Source organism: Equus caballus, chromosome 2 (assembly GCF_041296265.1).
Source record: "Equus caballus isolate H_3958 breed thoroughbred chromosome 2, TB-T2T, whole genome shotgun sequence".
In the NCBI taxonomy this organism is placed as follows: Eukaryota; Metazoa; Chordata; class Mammalia; order Perissodactyla; family Equidae; genus Equus; species Equus caballus.
In genome coordinates, this window is record NC_091685.1 from 46,511,316 (window position 1) to 46,529,248 (window position 17,933).

At 54.8% G+C, this 17,933-nt stretch overlaps 2 protein-coding genes across 5 annotated transcripts in view; one reads left to right on the top strand and one right to left on the bottom strand.

The window, feature by feature from the left end:
• Positions 1 to 12,374, bottom strand: part of TP73 (tumor protein p73) — a 65,871-nt gene extending 53,497 nt beyond the window's left edge. For 2 of the 4 annotated variants that reach the window (XM_070254522.1, XM_070254505.1), the window contains exon 1: positions 10,884 to 11,348. In XM_070254522.1, the coding sequence (XP_070110623.1) occupies positions 10,884 to 10,908 (25 nt within the window). In that variant the 5' untranslated portion in view covers positions 10,909 to 11,348. Of the gene's footprint in view, positions 1 to 10,883; positions 11,349 to 12,116 lie in introns of those variants that run through there. The other 2 variants (XM_070254528.1, XM_070254514.1) reach the window with 2 other exon arrangements.
• Positions 10,839 to 17,933, top strand: part of WRAP73 (WD repeat containing, antisense to TP73) — a 28,182-nt gene continuing 21,087 nt past the window's right edge. The window contains 4 exon segments of the mRNA XM_005607574.4: positions 10,839 to 11,021; positions 13,306 to 13,642; positions 16,583 to 16,735; positions 17,500 to 17,616. Coding sequence (XP_005607631.2) covers positions 13,574 to 13,642; positions 16,583 to 16,735; positions 17,500 to 17,616 — 339 coding nt within the window. The 5' untranslated portion in view covers positions 10,839 to 11,021; positions 13,306 to 13,573.

The following is a 17,933-nucleotide window of genomic DNA, read 5'->3' on the forward strand; positions in this document are numbered from 1 at the left end:
ACACAGTGTGCTCATACATGCATACTCCTACACGTGTGTGCATACATGCACACAGTGTGCTCATACATGCACGTGTGCACATGCACACTCCTACACATGTGCACTCACACATGCACACATACACAAGCACACACACTCTGACCTCATCACAGTGAATCCCCCACTCCAAGCCCTTCCCTCAAGTTTGAGGCAACCCTGAGGATTCCCTGGCCTTAGGGGTCCAGCCACATAAGCCGAAGCAGTGGCAGGTGGCCCAGGCAGAGGAGCTGGACTCCAGCTGCCCAGGTCTCAGTGATGTCTTGGAGGCAGCCTGCTGAGTGCCAGGGCAGGTTCCGGGAAAGCTGGCGGGTTGTGGGCTGGCCCCCAGCCAGGCAAGCCCCTGGAAGTGCCGGCCGGGGCAGGGCCATGGCAGCTGCGCTGCTCCATGCCTCCTTGGCAGGAAGTGGAGAGTTCCCAGCGGTCCAAGGGATGGAGATGGCAGCACTAGAGTGGCTTCTGCCCCTGCCCAGTCTGACCCCGTGCCCCGGGGCCATGCTAGTCACCCCGCCGGCTGGCACTCCAGAGTGCCCCGCAGCAGCAGCTCCATCCTCCCATCAGGGGAACCCAGACCGGGACCCCAGCACAGCCTCCTCTCACTGGCCTGGCCACCAGCCCACCTGACTGCGCCCCTGCCCCCAGCACACCCCGTGCCCAGGCGCCCGAGAGGAGGCAGTGGGGAGGGAGCTCTGCACCTGGGGTGGCCCTGAGGAGCCGATGCACAGAGGGCAGTGACAGGACCCTGCGCTCGAGCCTGAGAGCTGAGGGCCAGGCTGAACCTGAGCCTACCTCAGGGTCGGTGCGGAGGGGAGGCAGCTGGGAGGCCCTCCGCTTGTGGCTCCGCAGGCTGGTGGTGGCCGCGGTGGCAGCAGCGTCCGGTCTCCTAGGCGATGACATTGGAGCCACGGAAGCAGCCGCGTAGCGGCTTGAAGCCTGGGGCAGGCCGGGGCGGAGCGTGGCTGGGAGCCCTGGGGCTGGTGGGCCCAGCCTGCGCTCAGTCTGAGCCGGGCCCTCCGCACACTGACTCGCACAGGTCCCCGCTCACAGGGAGCCAGAGCAGGAGGCGGGGAGCCGGGATTGGTGCCCCTGTCTCCACCTGTGTTCGCACGCTTCTCTTGCACTCCTCATTGTAGAAATGTCCACACACACACAGAAGTAGAGAAAACGGGGCAATGAACCCACGAATCTGTTGCCCGGCCTCAACATCAGTCTGCCCTCTGGCTGTAGCAAATTCTACAGATTATATTATTTCACGTGCCGTATGTGAGCAGGTGTTCCTAACAGAAAAGAACCCATCTTCTGCAACATTAGGTCCAATCAAGAAATTGCTGATATTCAATTGTTTTTGGTCTACACACACACACACACACACACACACACGGAGCAAGTTCAGATAATCCTATGAAATCTGCAGCCATAATACCACCTGCGGAGTTTCCAGGCCCCTGTTTTAACTGCTGGTCAGAAGGACTTTGAGGAGGGCCCTCCAGATTTGGGAGACGAGTCTGTGTCAGCGTGCACTGTCCCTTCCTTCCCCCAGCATGGCAGCTGCACTGAGAGCTCCGCGTGGACACGGCGAAAGGGACATTGCAGATGGAATTAAGGATCTGGAGATGGGAGCATCCCGGCTTATCAACAGGCACCCTCAGAGAGGGAGGCAGGAGGTCAGGGAGGAGAGAGGTGCGGTGCTGCTGGCTTTGCAGAGGGAGGATGGGGCCACAAGCCAAGGAATGAGGCCCCTCCAGAAGCCGGAAAAGGCAAGAAATGGATTCTCCCCTGGAGCGTGCAGACGGAGCAGCCCTGCCAGCACCTGGACTTCACTCTGGTGAGTGTCACTTCAGCCATCCGCCCTCCAGAGCTATAAGAAAATAAATCTATGTTGTTTTAAGCCACTAAATCAGTGGTGATTTGTTACAGCAGCGATAGAAAACTAATGCAGTGCACACAACACAAGTTTGGGAAACACCATTTGCGGTGGTTCCAACCTCTCCTGGGAGCGATTGAGAAGAAACCCTTGGGAAGCGAGATGCTTTGCAGGATGACATCCCCCACTGGATGCTGCCATCACTGGAGTTGAACCCCTCGCCCCTCAGGGATGTCACACACACACACACACACACACGCTTCTGAGGGATGCTGGCAGGGACATCTGGCGCTTGCCCCTCGACTCCCTGGGGCAGGCAGGGCGAGGCCAGCGTCTGGGCCGGTCACCTGGGGAAAGTGGCTCTCGCTCTGTGGCTGTGAAAGTGTCAAGAAGCAGCTTTGGGGTCCCCGACTCCCAGGGAAAGCAGACCTGTCTCTGCAGGGCAGCCCGTGTCTGTGTGCGGTCCGTGTGTGCATGCGTGGAATGAGGCTGCACCAGTGTGGGGGGGTGCTGGTGGGGGATGGCAGGTGCACATGCACCTGTATGGTGTGCATGAAGGTGGCAATGCACACGTGCAGGTGTGAGGCGTTATGACTGCACAGCGAGTGTGCGGTGCTGGGAGGTAGGTGTTTCCTGATCCTTGGAAAAGAGGCAAAGAAGGCAGTGGGATGCTGTGGGTGCCCCCGCCCCCACCCTGGCACTGCCAAGCCATCCTCAGGCAGCTGTGGCTGCAGCAGGCAGGTCCGGGGACCCGAGCCTCTGGGAGGTGGTCCCCCATTGAAGCCAGGTGACTCTGGGAGGGGTCCCCACTGCCCATTCCCAAGCTTAGATGGACGCAGCTCACCATCCTGGGCTCCTGTGGGGGTGACCCCCTGGCAGCTCCCCCTCCCCCACAGTGAGAGGAAAGGCCTGAGCTCAGGGAGGCTGGTGTCTGGGTTTCGAAGCTGGGATGGTGGAGACACAGCCCCAAACTTCCCCAGCACGGCCTCTGACAACCTGTCAGAGACAAAAGGTGGGCGGGTGGCCCTTGACTGATGATGGCAGCCAGACCTCTGGCCAAAGAGCAGTTGACACAAAGAAGGGCCAGCAGCTCTGGGTGGGGCATTCACCGTAAGACACGGTTAGAAAGCTTCTGAAGACACGCTTGCCCGGGTTTGAACTGGGAGGCCCAGGTGTGAGCCACAAGGCGAGGCCTCTGCTTGTCTCCATCAGGATGAGAGCTGAATGGCCGACCACGCAGACACGAGCCTTGTCCTAGTTTCCTGTCACTGCTGTAACAGAGGACCGCGTGGCAGCTGAAAAACACAACTTCGTTCTCTTACAGTTCTGGAGGTCAGAAGTCCGAAATGAGTCTTGCGGGGCTGAATTCAAGGTGTTGGCAGGCTTGTTCCTTCTAGAGGCTCTGGGACGACATCGACTCCCTTGCCTTTTCTAGCATCTGGAGGCCGCCACATTCCTCGGCTGGCAGCCCCTTGTCCCATCTACAAAGCGCACGGCTCCGCCCCTGCGTCCACCTCAGGTCTCTCTGACTCCGACCCTCCTGCCTCCCTCTTATAAGGACCTTTGTGATGACATTGGGCCCACCAGCCACTCCAGGATCATCGCTCCGTCAAGGTCCTTGACTGAATCACAGTCCTTTTCACCATGTGAAATAAGACAGCCATAGGCTCTGGGGATGAGGATGTGTATGCCTTTGGGGAGCCATTATTTTGCCTTCTCTAAATGTCCTTCATTCAAAGACACGTCTGTGAGCTCTCTGTGCCGGGGTTCAGCTAAAGCCGCTCTGGGCCTCTAAGCAGAAACCCCTGCTTCACACTGGTGCGCAGATTGTGCGATGAACGGTCAACACTTAGTCATCTCGGAGGCTGATGGGCTTCCTGGGGCAGCCCCAGTCCTGCTCAGTCAACCAGGGAACACGCCTCTCAGAGGTCAGAGGTCAGCCTGGCTTACAGCCAAGGGTAGGTGAGGTGGGCAGGTGGGGAAGGGCCACAGAGGGGACAGTTAAGACATCCTCGCATCCGATCTTTCATTGGTGGATTATCCTTCCTTGCTCCATCTTCAGTATTTACCAGTAGCCTCTCCTTGCACAACGACAAGTTCCCAAAAACACGTTTGGAAGTCAAACAGCAGACACATCTCAGGGAACACACAGCGAATGTTTTATACCTAAGGAATGGCTTACTATGCACCTGGCCACCATTTTAAGCATTTTACATAGATTAATCATCCAATGATCACATCAACTCCAGGAGAAAAACTATTATCTCCATTTTGCAGATGAGGAAACTGAGGCACAGAGAGAATAAGTCACTTATCCTAAAAGCCCAGAAAACCAGTCTTTCTGTACAATTGGGGCTGACTCCTCTCGGGGGCACGCAAGGCTCTTCATGGTCCTCATTCCAGTGAGGGTAAATATCCGTGTGTGTTGTTGCAGAAACAAGGATGAGCTTGATGGTGGGTGTTTCTGTCAGACCCCTTGGTGGTGTATAAAATATAGGATTCAGGTACTGTGTTACTTTTCTAAAATAAAATTTTTTAAAAATCCGAATTCTGAAACATCAGGAGCCCAGGGGCATGGGATATGGGGTGGTGGACCATAAGGTAGGGCAAAGCACATCCCCTTTGAGAGGCACCATGGACTCTTTGTAAGTCCTGATGAGCCCCATGGTCCAGCTCCAGGAGAGCGGGATGTGGGCAGTGGGGCCGCTCCCTGGGACCCCCGTGTGCAGAGCTCTCTGCCTTCCAGCACCTTCTCCTCACAGCAAGGTGTTGTTTTCCCCTGATCTTACAAAAGCCAAGCTTGGAAAGACCACGCAGATAAGTGGCAGATCTGGGGTGGCCTGGAGCCCACTTCTGGCTGATTCCCAAGTCGACCACCCTACCGCGGCGACTTCTGTCACCTTCTCCCTCCGAGGATTCTCGTCAACGAAACGCCATCGAACGGCACAAAAGTCAAAGTGTGCAAAAAGTTTCCGAGAGGGCAAAGCAGGTCTTGCTCCCACCCGGGCCATCCCCAGACCTCGGCTCCCGTCCCCAGGGTACAGCTGCCATCACGTCGATTGAGAAGGGGGTTTGTCGGGAGTTAAGGAAACGGAGGAATTTGACTACAACAGAGAAAAGAAAGAAGAAGTCGGTGACCTCAGGTTCTGTTGCTCACTCAAAATGACACTGGGTCAGATTGTCCCGAAACTCTGAACAAACAGCCTGCCAGGATTACGAACGATTTACACACATTCAGCGCACACCAAGTCGGTCTCGTTTCAAAATGCGTTTTCCGAAAATTACTTAGCCTGCACGTTTTACTCTAGCGAACTGCCTCTTTCTATTATCCCAATACTTTTAAAAACCACGTCAACCAGATGAAGATTCGGTGGTGTTCTTGGAATTATCTTGACCTCAATCTTCCAATTGTCAATTTTGCTATTTTTATCAGAATTCATTATTTTCATATTAATCCAATTAGCATCCTGTTTACCAATACCTCATTTTTTAATTTGCAGCTTCACTCTAAAAGCTCAGGGAAACTTTCACAACTTGATTTCTCCTCCCTCATTACTGCCAAGTAATTAGTCAAGGAGCGTCTCTGATCAAAAATTAAGAACCCAGAAGCAAGTTGGAGCATGCCTTACTCCGAAAGAAAAAAATTGACAGGAGACTCTTAATTACGAGGGTTTTGTCGGTAGTCATCGACTGACTGCGGGAAGCAGAGAATGTGAAAGTAAAAAGGAGATCGAGAAGGGTTTAATCGGCGCATCCCGATCGCAGCTCCTGAAATCTTCCTGCTCGGATTTGCATACTAAAGACTAGCGGCCCTGGGTCTGTAATTCTGGGAACTGACTCCAAATTTGCATTGCGCATAGTGCAAACGACTGACCGAGGAGCTCAGAGAGACTGGCAGCCTGGTGACCCGGGGGCAATTTGATTTGTTTAGTCCACCTCTCCCTCTGGTAGCCCCGAGGGCACCCATGGGGGGCTGCTGCGTGAGACCCCTCCCCGGGGCCGCCAGAGACTCTTCAAGCCACCACACCCCCACATCACTTCGCAGGAAGGCAGGACCCTCACTGGAACTCGGGCTGCCCTTCTCATCCCCACACTGGCTTGTGCCCCCGACAGCCCCAAGGAGCCAAGAAGTGCCCGAGGGCACAGGAACAGCCTCTGTCTGGCAGGTGGGTACCGCCCAGGCGAGCCCCACGAGGCCAGGAGGCTGCAAAAGAGAAACCCCTGAGTCTTGCTCCCGTGTTTCAGCCCAATGGAGAAAACGTAGCTCAGAAGTCACCTCTAACATTCCAGGAAATCGGGCGGGAGGGCTGGGGCTATCTGCCCTGCCCACTTTGAAGGACCCACTGCAACCCAGGCATCGCTGCCCCCAGGAGAAGCCACCTACCCAATTAGCCAGAGCCTTCCCCAAGTGCCAGCCCCCAGGGCCTGGCACTCAGAGCAGCAGGTGAACAATTAGAGGCCCCTGCCCCCTCCCCACAGGCACCCAGGGCCTCAGGGAGTGATTCGCCAGCTGGCGCTGGGCAGGGACACATCGGGACAGGTCCTTCCCCCAAGCAGCCACCCTGAGCAGGATCACAAAGGAGAGACGCCTGGGCTGTCCAGGTCATCCTGCCTGGCCCTGCCTGCTCGGGGCCCCTGCACCCTGGCTGTCGGGAGGGCAGGATGGGTGACGCCCAGGCGCTCGTACCTGCCTGTTGGAGAGGAATGGGCTGCACCAGCCTTTCCTGGGCACCTTGCGTCTGCCCTCGAGGGTTCTCAGGTACATCCCCACGGGCCACTCAGAGGGAGCTCACGGGCATGGGCTCTACAACATAGGAGGCAGACGGGTGGGCCCACAACTCCCTCCGTAAGGATGAAGAGCCTGGGACTTACCAAGGCTGTGGAAGAGCCAGGATCTGGACCACCAGCCCAGGGCCCTGCCTGCTGTGCGCTCTGCCCCGGTGTGCCGGGGGCGGGCAGCCAGACTGATGCCTGCCTCTGATCTTAGTCACATTGTCTGAACTTTCTGGCTTAGGTGCCCACCTCTAAGTGGGGGTAAACACCCAGAAGCACTGATCTGTAAGCAGGTACATCAGAGGCGGCACGTACGAATGTCTACTGTCACCGTAATAACTCATGCTTGCACCCAAAACACAGAGGGGAGAACAGAAGGGGCGGGAGCTGGGAGCACCAGGAGCGCGCTGCTCTTGCTGCGAAGCCCCCACGCCTGCACCCTCCCAGGTCTGTCCTGGGGCAACTCCGCTGCTTCCATCCTAGGGCTTGCTCTTTGGGGAATCTGATTCCATCTCTAAGGCCCACAGAGGGTCCCAGCCACTGACCCTCGAGTGCCCGGCCCTGGTGTCCACTCCGGGGCCCTGACACCTGCCTTTAGTGGCCTCATCTCTCTCTGTCCCCAGCAGAGCCCTTCCTGCTGCTTGGTGTCTCCTGATTGCTGTTCCCTCTCTGCCCCGCTCCCTCGCTCCCTCAGGGGTGCCTCCCCTGACCCCTGCAGCCCAGCAGCCCGGGCTGAAGTCCCCGCCCATAACTAAGCACCTCTACAGCACCGACAGCCCCTCCACTTGTCTGCTCTCTCTCCTGAACTCTGGGAGCTGTGGTGGCTCAAAAGGTCCCCAAGGAAAGGGATGCTGGAGTTTGGGAGCAGCCTGTCTTGCAGGATGCAGAGGCTGTGAACGTGGGGGCCAGGCGCGATGGGGCTGGGAAGAGGCAGTAAGCTGAGCGAGGAATCTCCCCCCACCCTCAGCCGTGCTTGGAACAGGGCAAGGGTGTCTCCCGCTCCTCTTCCAGAAAAGAGGGATGTGGCTTAGACCAAGCTTCTCCACCTTTTGTGCCATGACTCTCTGAAAGCCTGGGGAAGGTCGTGGACCCCTTCTCAGAGGAATATCCCAAATGCATAAAGCAAAATACAAAAGATTACAAAGGAAACCAATTATATTGAATTATGGTTATTCTAGTGGGTTGAATGGCACCCCCCACCCCCAAAAATGATATGTCCACCCAGAACCTCAGAACATGACCTTATTTGGAATTAGGGCCTTTGCAGATGTATAAGACAAAGATCTAAGGGTGAGATTATCCTGGATTAGAGCGGGCCCTAAACCCAATGACAAGTATCCTTATAAGAGAGAGAAAAGGAGACGACACAGAGACACAGAGAGAAGTCCATGTGAACACGGAGGCAGAGATGGGGTGACGTGTCTACAAGCCAAGGAACACCAAGGATCGCCTGCAGCCACCAGAAGCTGGGAGAGAGGCACCGGAGGGACCCTCCCTCAGCACCTCCAAAGGGAACCACCGCGCCCACACCTTCGTCTGGGACTTCCAGCCTCCAGCCTGTGAGAGAGTAAGTTTCTGCTCTTTTAAGCGAGGTAGTTTGTGGTCATTCATTACGGCAGGCCCAGGAAACTGACACAGTTATCGTAACAGTTTCAAAGCTACCTTGTGACAGAGTAACGCATCTGCTTCTTTATTTATGCACTAACTAGCCTCTTGTAGCAGGTCTGACAACTCATCGTTTCAACCTGGTGACAAGCACAATGAAATTCTGAAAGTTCTGCAGCAACTGTCATGCACAACGAAAATACCAGTGATTCCTATTGGGAAGAGAGTCAGGTACTGCTAAAACTGCCGCAGTTTGGTGCCCACCTTCATAACTGAAGGGAAATGCTGAAATAAGTACCCCTGAATTCCACACTTCTGGCTTAGGTGGTCTTGAAGAGCCCTTCCAGCCTGGACGTTCCTTGGTACTGGGGTGGGGGGCGGTCTGGGGACTGTGTCTGTATTTACGCCAGGCGATGGCAAGAGGACTGTCCAGCAGCTCTGGTCTGGCTTTACCATCTGCATCGGAGCGTCTACTCCTGCACTTTGCACCTGGGCAACCCTGGGCAAGTTGCATAACCTAGTGAAAGCTCAGTCTCTCCATCTGTAAATGGGCATAATTATACCACCTACTTCAGTGGGCTGTTGTGAAGGCTATGGGAAAAATAAACGTATGAATTATTCAGCTAAGGCCCTGGCCTCTCCTTTTCATCTCTGTTTTAGCTGTGTCGTTTGCATGTGTTCAACATTATAAATTCATTCTTGGATGTGGGTGTGGCATACTCTATAAATAAGTACTAAACTGAGGCCTCCTTGCTACAGTACCCCTGACAGACACCATCAGCTCCGCCTGAGCCTAGGCACATTCCTGCCTCGCCACCAGCCATTCCATTCCCCCTGGGGAGACCTGCTGGCTACCAGGGAACTGCACTTCGCCCCGCCCTCCCCGTCATGGCTCCTGGTTCTGGACTCTGGAGCAGCACCTGGGACCAGCAGCCATCACTTTCGGGCCACTTAGTGGGTGCCAGGCACTGTTCTGAGCACTTTAGATATGGCATTTTGTTTACTGTTCTTCCAACTCTCTGGGTCAGGGACTCTCATTGCCCTTCTTTACAGATGGGTAAACTGAGGCTCAGAGTGGGTAAGTAGCTTGCTCGAGGTCCATGCCTAGTCAGCGGAGAAGAGGAGATTTGAACTCCAGCATTCTGACTTCCAATCTACCCCATTAATCACTGCTCTAGACTGCCTTTTCCACGGGGCGCCCTTCAGAGTTTGAAGACAGCCGCGCCGGGCTCCAGAGCCTTCACCAGGAGGACCACAAGATGGGGCTGAGCATCCTGGGGTCATCCCACAAGCACCCATAGCCAGGTCTCCCTGGAGCTCACCTCGGGCAGCCCTGACACACTGACGAGGAGGTTACTTTTTCAGCTTCTGGTGCCCAATTGTTTATCTTATTTTTTAAATTACATGCATAGTCCATAAATTCATATGTTGCAAAATTTCAGACACTCTGTCCTTCCGTTCTCGATGTAATGCTTTTTCATCTTTTCATGAGTAAATCAAAAGATAGGTGGCTGGGCTCTTGGTAAATATCAAAGGGGCAATGCATTTTATTTCAGTTTACTCATTTTCCCCGAAAGCTAATTATTAGGGCTAAACAAAGAAACAGCAACAATGACAGCAAACAAAACAAAACAAAACAAAACCATTGCGCTAATGGCTCCCAAATGTTCAGCTATTTACTAAACAGACCACGGTGCATTTGGACCAACTGACCTCTGGTCAGAAGTTAACCCTGTTGCTGGTTGACAGTAGTCTACCTGTCACCCATCTATTTATGTAGACATGTGCATACTTTGTGCATATCGGCTGAGGGACCAGACAAAAATACAAGCTGAGTAAGGAGGTAATAATAGCTGCCCCCAGTCCAAAGGCTGAAAGGATTGTGGCAGCAAGGCAAGGAGAGCCAGGCGGGAAGGGAGCAGGAAAGAGTGACTTTGCCTCCTCGTTCCTCTACCTGAAACAGACCAGGGAGACAGGCCCCTGGCCAAGCAACTCCCAGCCACCTCTGGAACCTAGCTCCTTAGTAACCGACCGCATGGGTCCAGCTTAGTGGTCCCGCCCAGTTCTCCTGGCGCAGGGGAGGACCTGGGTCTCACGCAGCCTTGCCAGGGTGGGGGGCTAATGCCTCCGGATTGGTACAGCCCTCACGGGTGCAGAGCAAGTTGGCCGTGGCGGGGAGGAGCTCCTCAGCGACAAACGCTTCTCTCAACTTCCACCCGCATCTGCACCCCAAGACCCTCTCCCGGGATCACATTCCGAACCGTTCCTCGGAAGCTGGGGTGGGGAGGGGTTCGTGGAAGGAAGGGCCTCTGGGAATCCCAGTAAGGCTGCTCCAGGCCCCAGAGGCCGCCGCACGGCTGGGCAGGACTCCGCATCTCCTCCTCGGCTCAACTTGGGCCGGCTCCCTGTCCCCCACGCCACGTTCCAGTAGCCTGTCTGGCTCCAGGGTAGACCTCATGTCACCCACTCTCCTAGCTCGTGCACCGCCTCCCCTCTCTGTTTCGGGGCTGCAAGCTCGTGCGCCTGCTGCCCTGGACTCCCGCCCCCGCAGGCGGAACCCAGCCCCGCCTAGGCCCTCGTCGCGCCGGGCCCCCGCGCTGCCTACCTGGTGCCGTCGGAGCCCCGGGCATCGATGCCCGAGCCGGCCGGGCGCTGGCCCCAGCTTCGCCGCGTAACCCCTTCGTGGGCGCGCGGCAGGCGCGGGCCGCGAGGCGGCTGCGCCTGGGCGGCCGCGGGCCGGAAGGTAGGGCGGGCGGCGGGGCCCGAGGCGGGTTATATGGCCGCGGGGCGGGGAGGCGCCGCGGGGAAGGGGGCGGCCGCGGGCGTTAGCGCCTTCCGCAGCCCGCTGGGCGGGAAGGCAGCGCGGGCCGCTCAGGCGTGGCGGGAGGAGCGCGGGGCGGCGGGGCCAGGCCGGGACCAAGGTTGCAGCCCGGCGCTCCGCCCCCGCAGCTGGCCGCGTCCGAGTCGGGGTCGCCGGCGCGCTCCGCCCCGCTTCCTTCCCGCCGTCTTTTGGCGCGCGTCGCCCCTGCCGAGCCCCGGCGAGGCCGTCCTACTGTCGAGACAAGACTGCGACCTTCAGCCGACTCGGGGGCGCGGGCAAGGGCGCGCGGGAGCGGGGGTGGGGGTGGGGGTCAGAGATGCAGACTCCGCGTCCCGACGCCTTCCTTTCCCCCAGACGCCCCATCTTCCCCGTCACCCAGTCCTATGCCCTCCACCCCCACCGGCGCTGGGCCACTCCGCGCGCCGGGCGCTTGGAATCCGAAGGGCAGCAGAAGAGCCGCGTATGGTAGTGGCGCTGCCATCCTGGTCTGCAGTGTCCGCACTGGCTGTGGCCTACGGGGGACCGGGATAAGGGTCGCAGCCCCAGGACCGAGAGTGAGATGGAGCCGTTCGCGTCCAGGTGGCTCCAGCGGGACTCCTCGGCCGGCCCAGAAGGAGGAGCTGAGGTCACGGTCGCGCCTCGACCCCGCCCAGCATTGCGGATCGGCGGGGACCCTCCGGGCGCGATTCTCTCGGCCCCAGCCCGCTCTCTTCCAGGGCGGAGGTTGTGCCCGAAGGCCTCGAGGGAGAACTCGGGACGCAAACACTCCCGGGTCGCAGCCCGCACCCTACTCCCTCCCCCAGCACCGCCTCCTGGCCCCGGGTGCTGGATTCTGTTCCGCGTTTTCGCAGGTACGCGCGGGTGTCTGCGGCGACACGTGTGTCGAGCACTAAAACTTGCTCTCCACGCACAGAGACCAGCCTGAGGCCGAGGCTTCCCTCGGGCCCGCGACACTTGCAGCTCCATGGGCCATCCCCCTACCCCCGTAGGGCAGGCGGGGTCTTCCAGGGCACCCACCCCATACGCAGGGCCTCGGCTGAAGAATCCGACACAGGATGAGTTTCGAGCGGCTCTTGGCGACGGGGACCTGCGGTGCGCTGCCTTCTCCTGCTCAGGGGACCCGTTATCTGCCTCCGAACCGATGCCCCCAGGCTAGGGGGACCTTCGAGTCAGTGTCCCCACGGAACCGCGCGCGAGCCGGCTGGTGCAGACCGGGTTCTCTGGCCGCACGGAATCCACACCTCACCCAGCGCGCCTGGCAGCCTTCTACACACCTTTATTGCTCACCTACTGTTTGCGAGGCGCGGGAGGTGGAGACACAGAGACGAATCACACACAGGATTTGATCTGCCCAGGCACAGAAAAGGCCGGCACTGCTGAGCAGTACGGGTGCACCCATCCCCTACCCCTTGGTTCTGGGAAGTTGGCAGGCGTCCGCAGGGAGCAGGCCTGGGGCTGGGCGCGCGGAGAAGCGAGGAGGACCCATGCCTGGTCTCTGCTCTCAGAACTCAGGGTCGGGCGCGGGTGTCCGGGTCCGCGCGATCTCGTGGGCTGCAGAGGCGCTGGGGGGCCCAGCGGGGGCGTGGGGAAGGCGGCTGGCTGAGGAAGAGGACTACGGGTCCTGAGTGGGCGAGAGGACCGGCACGCGCTGGGAAGACAGCACAATGGGCAAAGCCAGCGCGGACGCAGGTGCTCTCTCCCATCCGAGCCGAGGGCAGGCTGCGGCTGCGCGCCGGGTCCGGGCCCCAGCGAGGTCCCTCGGCTCCGCGCGGGTCTGAGCGCAGACGAACGCGGCGAGGAACCGGCGGGTGCGCGCGACCCAGGCGCTCTCCCCGCGGAGTGAGGGTCGGATTCGTTCTCCCCCAGATGCCAGCAGCTCCGAGAGTGAGGGAGGGTCTCGCTGCAGGCAGGCTGCCCGGTTTAGCCAAAAAACAAACGCAAACGAGTATTTATTTATACACCATGTATAAAATATAACATATGTATATAAACTATTACATATTTATGTGTGAATATATTTACATATAAGTATAATACATATATAAACATAAGTACACAGGACGCCCAGTTACATTTAAATTTCAGATAAGCATGTAGTTCTCTAGCATAAATATGCCCCATGCAGTATTTGGGAACACATTTATCCTAGAAAGGATTCGTTGTTTATCTGAAATTCAACTTCAGCGCCCCTCCTGCCTTTCCTTAGCAACCTATCTGGACCGGACCCGGAGGCCTCCCACCCTCCAGCATCGCGGAATCCCGCGTCGGAAGAACCGGGGCGGTTCCTTTAGCGCGAACTACAAGCCCCACAATGCCGCGCGGTCGTCCGGAGCCCTGATAGGCTCCGGTGCGCTTCCCGCCTTCCATCACTTCCGGCCGCGGAGGCGGCGGTTGCGGCGGTCCCGGCTCCGCGCACGGTGCAGGGGCGCGGGGCTGCGGGCTTGGGGTCCCGGGCGCGAGGTCCGGCGGCAGCCATGAACTTCTCCGAGGTGTTCAAGCTCTCCGGCCTGCTCTGCAAGTTCTCCCCGGACGGCAAGTACCTGGTGAGCGCCCGCGGAGCCTGGGCCGAGGGCGGGTCCTCCGCGGGGACCCCGGGTCGGGGAGCAGCGGGCGGCCGCGGGGCCCGGGGTGCAGGCAGCTCGGTCAGGAGACCTGGGCACGGGACCTGGGCCGGTTCCCCGGGCAGGTGCCGCAGACGGGTGACCTGGGCAGATGCTGCAGACAGAGGACCCGGGCAGGGGACTCAGGCACGGGCCGCAGACAGGTGACCCGGACAGGTACCAGCCTCCCTGCACCTGGGTTTACATCTGTCAAAGGCAAGCAAAAGCATTGCCGTCTTCACACACTTGAGGACACAGGAGATATCAGCTCGTTGTTGTTTTGTCACAAAAAGGCAAATACGTGATTCTATTGGCTGTAAACTGGTGCAATGGTGTAGCTAGTCTCTGTCGTCTTTTTCAGCCGTTTTCCCTGGTGTCTAGCAGGTGCCATATAAATGGTTTAAATAAGTAGCGTTCTATCTCTAGATAAAGAGAGTTGTCCGCACTCCGGGGATTTGGGCTGTTCCTTCCATGGGTGGCAGAATGCTGCTTAAATCGCTGAGCTAGTCTGCACACAAAACTGAAGTTTTGAAATATGCCAATATAACCAGTGTTTATCCTCAGAATCTGGGGGAGGGGATGCGGTGGGTGGGAGATGATTGGCATTGGAAAGCCATTCAGGAAAAAAAAATGATGCATTATAAAAAGTGTACTTAGTTTCTTTTGCTGTCTATTAACTGACTGATGCTTCATGGTTCTTTTTCAGTTTCAGCCTTTATTAATATTCTTTTTGTTCTTGGTCTTTGAAAATATAACTCAAGTTATGTGTCTGCTTATTTTTATGAAAGTGTTATTCTAAATCACATAAAATGTATTCAGCTGCAAAATGCAAAATATCTTTAGTTTAAATGGCATCCCGAAAAACCTTGGTGTATTTTTCAAAGTGCCCCCCCCAAATTAGTTTTTTAAAAGTCATTTGTGAAAATTCCAGCAAATTATAAAGAGAAAGGTTATATTTCCTTGCTTAATTTTGGTACTTTTTTGCTTTTTACACTGGTCGATATTGTGAACACTTGGTAATAATGTTGCTGGTATCGTGTTCTTCGAAGCTCTATCCTAAATACTGAAGAAAGTAGGTCCGTGTTGCCATTTTTAATATCTCGCAACAGATTTGAAGTGATTTTTCCAGGTGTTGATACAAATGTTCCACTTCATAAGGAATTCGTTGTAACTGAGCAGTTTTCAAAGCTGTGGTGTGAAAAAATCAGCCTCGTGACACATGTTTGTTCTAATCTGCAGTCACCCTCCCTCTCCCCCTTTTCTATGGAAAACTTATGTGGCTTTGATTTAATGGGAATCCATAAAACACAAACTAATAATCTAGTTTGACCTTGAAAAGTACCAAAAAGAAGCAATTAACATATAAAAATCAGTTTTTGATTTTAAAACTAATATAATTAACAATCAGTAGCTAAGTACATTCAAACATAGAAATTATTTGCTTAGATATGGATATTATTGACAAATATGGACATGAACCGTATTTTTAAGAAAACAGCATCTCTTAAACACTTTCATAGTCAGTATGTTAATGTAGGTATGTAAGAAAATCCACCCGTTTTTCCCTCCCTTGAGTCTCCTTTACTCACACTGCTACCATGCTCACAACACTTCTGACACCAAATGTGGGGGAGTTTTCCCCCACACCAAGTAATTATCCATGACACTAGCTGGGTGTCCTACAAATTAACTCAATTCTGACACCGTCCGCTTGGAGATTGTGTCAGATCCCGCAGGTTAAGGGCTCAGTCCCACAAGGCTACCCCCCTCACTTCAGGTGCTCAATATGGGGTCCCCAGGCCACCTCCAACTTGGCTAAAAATCAGGGGTTCCCACACCCCCCTCCTCGCGCTCAGTTAATTTGTTAGAGCAGCTCACAGAACTCAGGGAAACGCTTACATTTACCACTTTATTAAAGGGTGTGATTAAGGATGCTGGTGAAGAGCCAGATGAAGAGATGGGGCCAGGACTGGGAGGGTCCCAAGGGCAGGCGTTTCTGTCCCCGTGGAACTGGGGTGCATCACTCTCCCAGTGTGGATGTGTTGCCAGCCTGGAAGCTCTCTGAACCCCGTACTGTTGGGGTTTTAGGAGCCTTCCTCACATAGGTGTGATCAGTTATTAACTTCATTTTCAGCCCTTCTCAAGAGAATGGGGAGTGGGCCTGAAAATTCCAAGCTTCTAGTTATGGCTTGGTCTTTCTGGTGACCAGCCCCATCCAGGAGCCTACCCAGAGTCGCCTCATTAGACCAAGAGATGCTCCTGTCACCCAGGAAATTGCACGGGTTCCAGGAGACCTGTGTCAGCACCCAGGAGCAGAGGCCAATATATATTTTCTATTATCTCATGGTAGGTAAATGAGCAATTATGAAGCGTCCTTACATTTGCACAAGTTAAAACACATATATTGACTTTCTGTTGGTTTGGCTCAGAGTTCGGCCTTGTACAAAGGGAACTCTGGCTTCTGTAGTCATTCTTGTCAGCATGTGAGGCCTCAATTCTTACTCCTCATAAATTGTCTGCAAGTGATAAAACTAGGCGAGAATTTGGTTAGTTCACATAAGAACTTTCTCCCAGTGCTATTTCCTACTTAAGTTTCGTTTTTAACATATGATTAGAGTGGAAAATGACTCAAGCAGAGCTTTAAAATAACACTTAGTACTGGAATATAGCAGTTTTAATACCCAGTTTGTATATTTCAACTTTATCTTTTAATTAACCCATTTTTGGAATGGGCTATATAATTGATGATAAACATGAGACCATCTAGATAGAAAGCATGTTGAAAGGAGAGAAGGAAACAGTTCCTGAATGGGGGGCATTGACTTCCTGAAAGCCGCCTTCCTGGAGAGAGCAGAGCATCAGGGCTGTCTTTTCCATTTGTAGGCTTCCTGTGTCCAGTATCGGTTAGTGGTCCGGGACGTGAACACCCTTCAGATCCTTCAGCTGTACACCTGCCTGGACCAGATCCAGCACATCGAGTGGTCGGCCGACTCGCTCTTCATCCTGTGTGCCATGTATAAACGAGGGCTAGTGCAGGTACGGTGCCCGCAGGGGCAGAGCCAAGGAGCCTGCCCAAGGTCCCAGCCTGGACGGAATGGTCTTTTCCTGTGCCCTTCTAGTTTGGAAAACAAGGCCGTGCAGTGCAGCTCAAAGCTAGTTTTCTTCTAAAATTATAGTAGTTCTCTAGTAGTTTAAGTACTTTTAAAACCAGAAAACACTTAAATATTCTTAATCTGTAAGCAGCTATAACTCATCCCCGAAGTGTTACAGATGGCCGTCTAGCTGCTTGGAAGCACGCGTGTGGGGAAGCGCTAAGAAGTGGTGTTTGCTTGCAGACCTAAGCTGAGCTCAGTCAGGGCTGAGGGATGGCAAAGTGAGTAAACTGTTTAAAACTACAACAAAGTGAAATCACCAGGAGGTATGGCTTATATGTTGGTGCAAACTAGAACCAGCGCTTCGTAACAGTGAAAGGTTTTGAAAGATACCCTGTGCTTTGCCTCTGCAGTTTTCATCCAGTTGTGTTTTTTGGGGTTTTTTTTGTGTGTGTGTGAGGAAGACTGGCCCTGAGCTAACATCCGTGCCCATCTTCCTCTATTTTGTATGTGGGACACCTGCCACAGCGTGGCTTGATGAGTGGTGCTAGGTCAGCACCTGGGATCCAAACCTGTGAACCCCAGGCCACTGAAGCGGAGTGTGTGAACTTAACCACTGCACTACCTGGCCAGCCCTGACATCCAGTTGTTTTTAAGCTTAATTAGTGCATGACTAGTTTGTGATCTGCGTTTCTCTCCTGAGTCTAGGTGTGGTCGCTGGAACAGCCAGAATGGCACTGCAGAATAGACGAGGGTTCAGCTGGGCTGGTGGCTTCTTGTTGGAGCCCAGATGGGCGCCACATTCTCAACACAACTGAATTCCATGTAAGTGTGAAGCCCCGTTAATCAAACGAGGGTGCCTCCTTACACCCCTCCTCCTGAAATGGCTTGAGAGCATGGAATCGGGTGACTTATGGAGAAGGAGGTGTATCTTAAGTCATCAAGCATTATGAGCGCATCAGTGGTGTTATATAACTTTTTTGCCCAGTTTTAAGGAAAAATAAAGCAGGTTTCTAAAAAGAATCTTAAATTACATTTTTAAGGAATTAAAGAGTTCCTTTAATTCAACAATGGAAAATGAACTTCAATATGAGCTAATTTAAATCTTTCCTGTAAGACGTGTGATCTGTGGATGTCGATGA